The 10,492-nt window shown below is 47.5% G+C and overlaps 1 protein-coding gene across 1 annotated transcript in view; it reads left to right on the top strand.

Annotated features, from left to right (window-relative positions):
* Positions 1-525: 525 nt before the first annotated feature.
* The window catches only part of CKM (creatine kinase, M-type), an 11,636-nt gene continuing 1,669 nt past the window's right edge, over positions 526-10,492 (top strand). The window contains exons 1-6 of the mRNA XM_042440942.1: positions 526-674; positions 2,492-2,707; positions 3,686-3,840; positions 5,194-5,326; positions 5,430-5,601; positions 6,735-6,858. Coding sequence (XP_042296876.1) covers positions 2,515-2,707; positions 3,686-3,840; positions 5,194-5,326; positions 5,430-5,601; positions 6,735-6,858 — 777 coding nt within the window. The 5' untranslated portion in view covers positions 526-674; positions 2,492-2,514. The remainder of the gene's footprint in view (positions 675-2,491; positions 2,708-3,685; positions 3,841-5,193; positions 5,327-5,429; positions 5,602-6,734; positions 6,859-10,492) is intronic.

Here is a 10,492-nt window from a genome sequence, read left to right on the forward strand (position 1 = left end):
CTCGGGAGACCAGGGTTCGATTCCCTGCTCGACCATGACACCTATTGGCTTACCTTGGGCAAGTCACGCTCTCTCAGCCTCAGAGGATAGCTTTGAAAAAATCTTGCTGAGAAAACCCCATGATAGGTTTGCCTTAGGGATGTCATATCTTGGAAACGACTCAAAGGCACACAACAACAAAATCCAGATTATCACAGCTTCATTTAAGAAGTAACACTCCAAACCCTGGAACAAACCACAGAATGAATGACTTATAAGAAATGGCTCTCCAAGCTCTGGGAGGAGCACCCTTCACATGTTCAGAGGCACTCTTATCGTTTGCAACTTCACAGATTATTCCTGGGCCTCGACTCTGCGCCAAAGAGAGTCTCAGTCCAGGAGATGCCCAGGAATCATTTGAGCTCCACTGGGGACTCCTTGGGTGACCAAACCCCTTTGCAGGCAGCCCAGGTCTGGTGGGAAGGACTCCAGCCCAAATCTCCAGCCAGAGCCAGGGGCAGCGGCGACCAATCACAGCCAGGCTCCTAGTCCAGGGCCAGCCAATGGGAGCCAAGCGGAGGGTATATAATGCTAGGTGTCTGAGCTGGACACTTGGGTCACCTGTTGTGCTGAAGTGAGCGAAGGCAGCACCAAAGCCCCCGGGAACATTTGCAGGCTTTGATTCTCCTTGTCAGGTAAAAAAGCCCTTTGCCAGGTCCAGATCTGCATTGGAAGATCGGGTGGGGAGGGTGAGAAATGGACAGCGACAGATGCATGAACTTTGGCTGCAAAAGCATTCCTTTCAGGGCTCCCCCCCCCCTTTAAAAGCATGCACATTTTCAAAAGAGCATGCAAGAACTGGGAGGGGAGGACTATAGAATGTGGGGTATCAGGAGGGCCTATATTACTTTATGTTCTCCCCTACACAGAGGTTGCAATTGAGAGAATAGGAGATACCAGGTTTAGGGTGGCCTAGAATGGCACCGTTGACATCAGATCTCTGGGTGACCTTGCATGTTCGCCCGCCTGGGGTTTTCTCCTTGCCGCTGGCATTTCGTGGAGGGTGAGAGAAAGGAGGTTTGGGGTTGCCTTCCTTTCTTGGTGTCTCTCTGCCAAGTCCTGTCCCGCTCCTCGACTGGCCAGAGATTGGGTTTCCTCCTCCAGGGACTGCTGCTGACACTTTGCAAAAGTAGCCCTTGGAATGCGGCCTCAGCTCGCAAGCCAAGTCCTCTTCTGCGCCAGCGTCCTTTTCTGGACAAAACCAGCAGCTATATATAAAATGGTTTTTTCTTTCTTTCGAGGGTGGCTAAAAATATCCCTGGCTTTTCACTGGGGGCAAATGGATGGTGGAGGGGGGTGGAGTTTCTTTCCTTGGCAGCCTGGAGGGTCTGCGCAATGCCTGGTGCCCTCTCTGCCAGTCGACCTCAGTGCTTTGACATTGGCCCTGGTCCTCAAGGCTTGATGCCCGCAGAAGGCAGAAAAGTCAATCCCTGCCCTCTTCTTTTTCAGTTTCAAGATCTTCAAGCCAGCTTTGGTGTCTCACTTTCCCCCCCTTTCTTTCTTGGAAACCTTCATCTAACATCTGCAGGCGCTTAGGGTTTTTGCTTGGTGGTGGTTCTCATGGGATTTCAAGCCAGCCCCAGCTCATGGCAAACCTTTCCTAAGGTTTCCTTGGCAAAATTGTATCAGAAGAAGTTGGCCTTTGCCTTCCTCTGAGAGAATAGGACTTGCCCACAGTCACCCACTGGGTTTCTGTGGCCAAGCAGGGATTCGAACCCTGGCCTCCTGGGACCCTAGTCCAGCACTCAAACCACTATACCATGCTGCCTCTTAAAAGTGAGAGCTTTTATTGGCAAGATATATTCAGAGGAGGTTTGCCATGGCTTTCCTCTGAACCGAACTGAACTGAACTTGGCCAAGGTCACCCAAATGGTTTCCATGGCTGAGTGGGGATTCGAACCCTGGTCTCCTGGAACCTTCATCCAACTCTCAAACCAGTGTGCCACATGGCCTTTTTAAGGGTCCATAGTACATTGCTTTTAGGTTCATGCACATGAAACCCTACAGATGTCAGGGTGCCATAGCGTTGAGCCATGGCAGTTAAAGCAGTGTCAAACTGCATTACTTCTATAGTGCAGATGCAGCTGTAGCCAAACTGGAATAGGGTTCAGGTGCTGGGAATGGAGATGGTCAGTGGTATATACCAAGGGATCTATCTACTGGTGGAGGCAAAAAGAAGGTATAGCTCCCTCAAATAAGGATTCATTCCCCGAATTCTAGCATTGCAAAGAGTGAGAACGTGGAAATTATTTACAGATTCAGAACCCTTCTCTTGGCTGTATTTGCATTCCCTGGGTCGCTTGGGCTGCTTCTTTCCTTGGGATGCCTAAAAAACTTTATTTCCTAAATGCTCCAACTGAAGCTTTAAGTGACCGCAATGCTAGAAATTATTGTTCCAAATGGGTTGCATCCCTCAACTGAGCCCCTTTGCTTTTGCTCTGCCTTATGGTAGGACTTGTCCCATCCACCGCCAAAATGCCTTTCGGAAACACCCACAACAAGTACAAGCTCAACTTCAAGACGGAAGAGGAGTTCCCTGACCTCTCCAAGCACAACAACCACATGGCCAAGGTCCTCACCTTGGACATGTACAAGAAGCTGAGAGACAAGGAGACCCCCAGCGGTTTCACCCTCGACGACGCCATCCAGACCGGAGTGGACAACCCAGGTCAGTAGGACCCCCGCCCCGGCCTCCAGCTCAGAACAGGACCCCCCCCCCCAAAAAAAAACCGTGGGAAGCTTTCGTCTCTTGGACTGCAGCTCCCTGTATCCCAATACTCTGGGAGTGGTCATCCCAACTCAGAAGTAACCTCTCCAAGCTTTTGACACGAGGCTGGTCAATCAGTTTGCCCCGGTTCCTTTCATGCAGAATATCCTTTGTAGCACTGTGTTTCCACTTGAACTCCCATGGCAACAGTTTGGAAAAAGCTATTTAAAGTTTCAGCTGGCCCTCTTTCTCCATGGATTCTTTATCCACAGATTCAAGCATCCACAGCTTGAAAACAATAAATCCTAAATAGCAAACCTTGATTTTGCCATTTATATAAAGGAAACCATTTCACTATGCCATTGTATTTAATGGGACTTGAGCATCCATGGATTTTGTTATCCATGGTGTGTGTGTGTGTCCAGGAACCAAACTGTATAAACCTCATAATTGCATAGGATGTTGCCATGACTGTTAAAGTGGCATCATAGTGCTATGATTATGCAATGCAGAAGGGTTCCTGCTCTTTTGGAGAAGTCCCATGCAGGTGCTTGAGGGGTTTGGAAATGTCACTTGTTTGGACTACAACTCCCAGCATCCCCCCAGACAATAGCCACTGGGAATTGTAGTCCAAATATATTTTCCTCCACACTAAGACTCCCAAAAACCTCTCATCAGTGTGAATCTGAGAGTCATAATCCCCCCCCAAAAAAACAGCTCATCCAACCTCTGGGAGAATGCCCTGTCATTCACCCAGTCCAGCTTCATGCTGGGATTTTGCCTGAGCAGAATGCAATGCGCTCAAGCAGACGCTAAGAAATGGAATAAATGAAATAAACATATCCTGCCTCCTGTTTTCTTGGCAGTTTGTGGATTTCTTTTGCTCTATCTATCACCATCATTTAACATTGCATCCCCTCTGCCTTTATATACATACAGGTCATCCTTTCATCATGACTGTCGGCTGCGTGGCCGGTGATGAGGAATCCTATGATGTCTTCAAGGATTTCTTTGACCCCGTCATCCAAGATCGTCACAGTGGCTACAAACCGACCGACAAGCATAAGACAGACCTGAACCATGAGAATTTGAAGGTGAGGGTTTTGGTGTTGGGGAGGGAGAAGAAGTATCCCGGGATCTCATGCATGCAATGAAGGAAGCACATTGATGTTGCACGCATGAGATCCTGGGATACAGAGCTGCAAAAAGGACCGTAAAACTTTAGCATAACATGGTAACCATGTGCAAGTCACTCTCTCTCAGCCTCAGAGGAAAATGGTGGCAAGCCTCCTCTGAAGACATCTTACCAATAAAACCCTTGGAGGGAGTTGCCATATCTTGGAGTTCATCTTAAGGTTTGCTGCCACATCTGGGCGCATGGACTGGATCTCCGCCTGGATGGACAACTGCCTTGTGTCCACTCCCCACCTATAGACCCCATTGCTATGTTATTCTGCAGCCGGAAAATTTCCTGCGTAGAAATATTATTTTCTCTGCAGGAAACACCCAGGTAGAAAACGATGTTTTCTATGCAAAGCCATCCATATTCTTCAGAATACGTCTCCAGTCACAGTGTTTTCTCTGTGGGAAACAGTCTATACAGAACGTCCTGCTCAGAAAAGGTTTTTGTCCCCTCCGCTCCAGAAGACAACTGCATGCAAACATTGCATGCACAACTGTGCAAAACGACTGAGCAGAAGACAATTTCGTGCCAAGTTTGCACAAAGCAACTGCTAGCCAGCTTTGCACAGAATACGACAATTTTCTGCACAGTAAACAGCATATATAGAAATTGGGGGGGGGGGTGGTTTAGGTTATTTTTTAAACTTTCCTTGTTTTAAATTTTGTGTGTTTAAATTTTTTAGCTTTTTACAGTTTTAATCACACTTTTTAAAGTGTTTTTTTAAATGTTGTTTTAATGTTTTAATAATAATAAATGTTATTTCCTGCCCTGAAAAGGCTTTTCCCTGCATAGAAAATGCTGCTTTCTGCCCAAAACCACCACGTGAAAATTTTGCATAGAAAAAGTCCCCACTTACATCATTTTCCGCACAAGAAGCAGGAAATAACGTTTCTATACAGAAATGCAACTTCCTGCCCTGAAAAGGCTTTTTAAGAGGCTGCATAGAAAATGCTGCTTTCTGCTCAAAACAACCATTCTGCAAATTTTGCGCAGAATAAGTCCTGAAATGCAAAAATTCTCTGAAGGCCTGGATTCTTCTCATCTGGTTTCTGTGCCCTTGGAAAAATATGGTTTTGGTTTTCTTTATCCCCATCCTTACCCTACACTTGGCTCAGAAAAAGGCAGCTTGAAGTGGCTGAGAATAATAATAATAATAATAATAGTAATAGTAATAATAATAATAATTCATATCCCGCCTCTCCCTGCAGATGAATGTTGGTATGGCTATAGCAATCCCACTCCTGCCTGTCTCCTTTTTTTGCAGGGTGGAGATGACCTGGACCCCAACTACGTCTTCAGTAGCCGTGTGCGGACGGGGCGCAGCATCAAGGGGTACACCTTGCCCCCCCACTGCAGCCGTGGGGAGCGCCGTGCCATAGAGGCCCTCTCCATCAAAGGTGAGGGCAGCAAGTGGTGAGAATGACGCAGGAGCCCTTGGCAAACTATCTGGCCCATCACCTGGCAGATCCTAAGCCTGTCTTTTACTTTTGTGCATGGCAGCTTTGAACAGCTTGTCCGGAGAGTTCAAGGGCAAATACTATCCCCTGAAGAGCATGACCGATGCGGAGCAGCAGCAGCTCATCGATGACCATTTCCTCTTTGACAAGCCCGTCTCCCCACTTTTGCTCGCCTCCGGAATGGCCCGCGACTGGCCCGACGCCAGGGGCATCTGGTAAGCAAAGAGGGCAAGCGTCATGCTCAGGCGTGCCGTTTTCCTTCGGCTTCCAAATGTCTCACCTTGCAAATCCTCAAACCTTTTGCAGGGACAAGTGCAGTCAAAGCAACATCAGCATGTGGCCCAGGTAGCAAGTGTTATTACTGAGGAAGGAGCACCAAACTAGGAGAGGCTGCAGCAGTTTGCATTTGCCTTTATCTACTGGGAAGGGCAAGATTCTGCCCCTTCCTCTCCTCTTTCCCCGGTGGAGTTGACCGAATTCATACTGTGAGGCTGAAGGCTTTCATGGCTGGCATCCATAGATTTTTTGTGGTTTTTTCAGGCTATGTGGCCATGTTCTAGAAGAGTTTATTCCTGACATTTCGCCAGCATCTGTGGCTTTGGTATCTGCACAGCATTCCTTAAAGATGCCAGCCACAGATGCTGGCAAAACGTCAGGAACAAACTCTTCTAGAACATGGTCACATAGCCCGAAAAAGACACAAAAATCTATGAATTCATATTTCTCTTGGATTGCATTTTGCAATATGAGGATTAAGGGAGAAAGTGGGAGAAGGAGGAGAGAGAAACTGGGACATTTTAAAAGCAGCTGGAAAAAGTGGGATGGCAGAGGAGTATTTGGGATTGTCCGTTCGACATCCAGACAGTTGTAGGGTATGCCTATGTTCGTGATATCGTTTGCCCCTAAATGATATTACATCTAAAAAGGAGGAATATTGCACAGCTTGGATATGGGTCTAGGGTTTGGACCCCTGGTAATCTTAGGCAAGTTGCACTCATTCAACCTCAGGGAAAGGCAAAGGCATCTGAGCAAATCTTACCAAGAGAAATCCCATGGTAGGTCCACCTTCGGATTGCCCTAACTCGGAAACGACTTGACAGTACAGAAGAACAACAACCAACAACCAATAAATATGATTTTGGAGTCACCAGAATTTGGAAATTACTTGAAGGCACATGACAACAGCAGCAACAACCGCTGTTTGTGGTATCTCAGTGTACTGTACTTCAGTGCTGTCAAACAGACCCCAAAGGACTTGAAAGGGAACCTTGGGTGGTGCTAAGCAATGCATTGACAGGGCATAGATGGGCTTGAAGAACTGACCGGACGGTCCATTTGCAACTTCCAGGCACAATGACAACAAGACTTTCTTGGTCTGGGTGAATGAGGAGGACCATCTCCGTGTCATCTCCATGCAGAAGGGTGGCAACATGAAGGAGGTTTTCAGGCGCTTCTGCGTCGGCCTTCAAAAGGTGAGCAAAGAGCTTTGGAACCAGAGGAAGATGTCTCTCTGGGGCAATACATGGCAGAGAGAGATGCACGTGAAACCAGACCTGTCCCTATAGCAGATCTGTAAGGCTGGATACTCCTTGGTAGCCAGTGGCTCACTAGAAGACTTATCACACAATGCTATTAGAGCACTATGGTCCCACTTTAGCTGCCATGGCAACATCTCTTGTGACCCTGTGATTTGTAGTCTGTGGAGTGGCATTGGAAATTCTCAGCCAGAGGGACACTTGCGCCTCCCTAAACTACTAACTCCAGAATTCGAAAGCCTATTGAGTTGAAGTGGAATCATAGCACTATAACATTGTAGGCTGCGTTGGCACTGCAGAATTAATGCAGTCTGACACTGTCATGGCTCCATCCTTTGGGATCCTGGGATTTGTAGTTTGGTGGGGGCACTGGAGCTCACTCTGACAGAGAAGGCTAAATATCTCACCAAACTACAAATCCCAGGTTTCCACGGAAGTCTTGTCAAGCTGCGTTAATTCTGCAACACATATGCAGCCTGTGTCATGATGCTCACTGGGTGACATTGAGCAAATAGCCCTGTCTTGCTCTGACCTCCCTCACAGGGTTGTTGTGAGGATAAAATGGGAAGACTAAAGAGCCGTCTATACTACCTCAGAATAGAAATATAATTAATAGATAATTGATTTTCAGATTTTCTGAGCATCTAATTGGCTCTTTGGGGACACCAAAGACGCAAAGCAATTGCATGTGAGTTGCCCTTTTGGGAGATCCTTCCTATGAAATATAGCCTACAGCACTTGGTATTCATTGGTGGTCTCTCATCCAGTTGCTAACCAGGGCAGACCCTGCTCAGCTTCCAAGAACAGAGAGGATAGGATGCCTCTAGGCTACATAACTGCCAAATGTATGTTTGTGTTATTTATTTATGTATTTCTAGTCTGCCCTCTCTCTAAAGATCTCAGAGTGGCATGCAATAAAACTCACCTACCAAGGACCCTAAAAGTTGGCGCAAGTGGGCAAACTGGACAATATTGGATTGTGGAGTGTTAATCAGGAATCCCGGTTTGATGGCTCCGTGGCTCAGTTTTCATATGCTCTGTAGCAGGGGTAGGCAACCTGCGGCCCGCGGGCCAGATGCGGCCCGGCAAGGCCTTGGGACCGGCCCCCGGCCTGGTCCTGCCACTGATTGCCGCTGGGGCCTTTGGGGGGTCAAGGGCAAATACTATCCCCTGAAGAGATGACCGATGCAGCGCCAGCGAGCTCATCGAGACCATTCCTCTTTGACAACGCCGTCTCCCCACTTTGCTCGCCTCCCGCATGGCCCGCGACGGCCCGACGCCAGGGGCATCTGGTAAGCACAAGAGGGCAAGCGTCATGCTCAGGCGTGCCGTTTTCCTTCGGCTTCCACAATGTCACTGCAAACCCAACCTTTTGCAGGACATGCGCAGTCAAAGCAACATCAGCATGTGGCCCAGGTGCAAGTGTTATTACTGAGGAGAGCACCAACTAGGAGAGGCTGCAGCAGTTTGCATTTGCCTTTATCTACTGGGAAGGACAAGATTTGCCCCTTCCTCTCCTCTTTCCCCGGTGGAGTTGACCAAATTATACTGTGACCTGAAGGCTTTCATGGCTGGCATCCATATTTTTTGTGTTTTTTCAGGCTATGTGGCCATGTTCTAGAAGGTTTTTCTGACATTTCGCCAGCATCGGTGGCTTTGGTATCTGCACCGCATTCCTTAAAGATGCCAGCCACAGATGCTGGCAAACGTCAGGAACAAACTTTCTAGAACATGGTCACATGCCTGAAAAAGACACAAAAATCTTGAATTCTATTTTCTGGATTGCATTTTGAATATGAGGATTAAGGGAGAAAGTGGGAGAAGGGGAGAGAGAAACTGGGACATTTTAAAGCAGCTGGAAAAAGTGGGTGGCAGAGGAGTATTTGGGATTGTCCGTTCGACATCCAGACAGTTGTAGGTATGCCTACGTTCGTGATATCGTTTGCCCCTAATGATATACATCTAAAAAGGAGGAATATGCACAGCTTCGATATGGGTCTAGGGTTGGACCCCTGTAATCTTAGGCAATTGCACTCATTCAACCTCAGGGAAAGGCAAAGCCATCTGAGCAAATCTTACCAAGAGAAATCCATGGTAGGTCCACCTTCGGATTGCCTAACTCGGAACGACTGACAGTACAGAAGAACAACAACCAACAACCAATAAAATAGATTTTGGGTCACCAGAATTCGGAAATTACTTGAGGCACATGACAACAGCAGCAACAGCCGCTGTTTGTGGTATCTCAGTGTATGTACTTCAGTGCTGTCAAACAGACCCCAAGGAATTGAAAGGGAACCTTGGGTGGTGCTAAGATGCACTGACAGGGCATAGATGGGCTTGAAGAACTGACCGGACGGTCCATTTGCAACTTCCCGCACAATGACAACAAGACTTCTTGGTCTGGGTGAATGAGGGGACCATCTCGTGTCATCCTCCATGCCGAAGGGTGGCAACATGAAGGAGTTTTCAGGCGCTTCTGCGTCGGCCTTCAAAAGGTGAGCAAAGAGCTTTGGAACCAGAGGAAGATGTCTCTCTGGGGCATACATGGCAGAGAGAGTGCACATGAAACCAGACCTGTCCCTATAGCAGATCTGTAAGGCTGGATACTCCTTGGTAGCCAGTGGCTCACTAGAAGACTTATCACACAATGCTATTAGAGCACTTGGTCCCACTTGATGTTGCCATGGCAGCATCCACGTCTTGGGACCCTGTGATTTGTAGTCTGTGGGTGGCATTGGGAATTCTCAGCCAGAGGGACACTTGCGCCTCCCTAAACTACTAACTCCAGAATTCGAAAGCCTATTGAGTTGAAGTGGAATCATAGCACTATACATTGTAGGCTGCGTTGCACTGCAGAATTAATGCAGTCTGACACTGTCATGGCTCCATCCTTTGGGATCCCGGGATTTGTAGTTTGGGGGCACTGGAGCTCACTCTGACAAGAGGCTAAATATCTCACCAAACTACAAATCCCAGGTTTCCACGGAAGTCTGTCAAGCTGCGTTAATTCTCACACATTGCAGCCTGTGTCATGATGCTCACTGGGTGACATTGAGCAAATAGCCCTGTCTTGCTCTGACCTCCCTCACAGGGTTGTTGTGAGGATAAAATGGGAAGACTAAAGGCCGTCTATACTCCTCAGAATAGAATATAATTAATAGATAATTGATTTTCAGATTTTCTGAGCATCTAATTGGCCTTTGGGGACACAAAGACGCAAAGCAATTGCATGTGAGTTGCCCTTTTGGGAGATCCTTCCTATGAATATAGCTACAGCACTTGGTATTCATTGGTGTCTCTCATCCAGTTGCTAACCAGGGCAGACCCTGCTCAGCTTCAAGAACAGAGAGGATAGGATGCCTCTAGGCTACATAACTGCCCATGTATGTTTGTGTTATTTATTTATGTATTTCTAGTTGCCCTCTCTTTAAAGATCTCAGAGTGGCATGCAATAAAAAATCACCTACCAAGGACCCTAAAAGTTTGCGCAAGTGGGCAAAGCGACAATATTGGATTGTGGAGTGTTAATCAGGATCCCGGTTTGATGGCTCCATGGCTCAGTTTTCAT

Source organism: Sceloporus undulatus, chromosome 9, assembly GCF_019175285.1.
Source record: "Sceloporus undulatus isolate JIND9_A2432 ecotype Alabama chromosome 9, SceUnd_v1.1, whole genome shotgun sequence".
NCBI lineage: Eukaryota > Metazoa > Chordata > Lepidosauria > Squamata > Phrynosomatidae > Sceloporus > Sceloporus undulatus.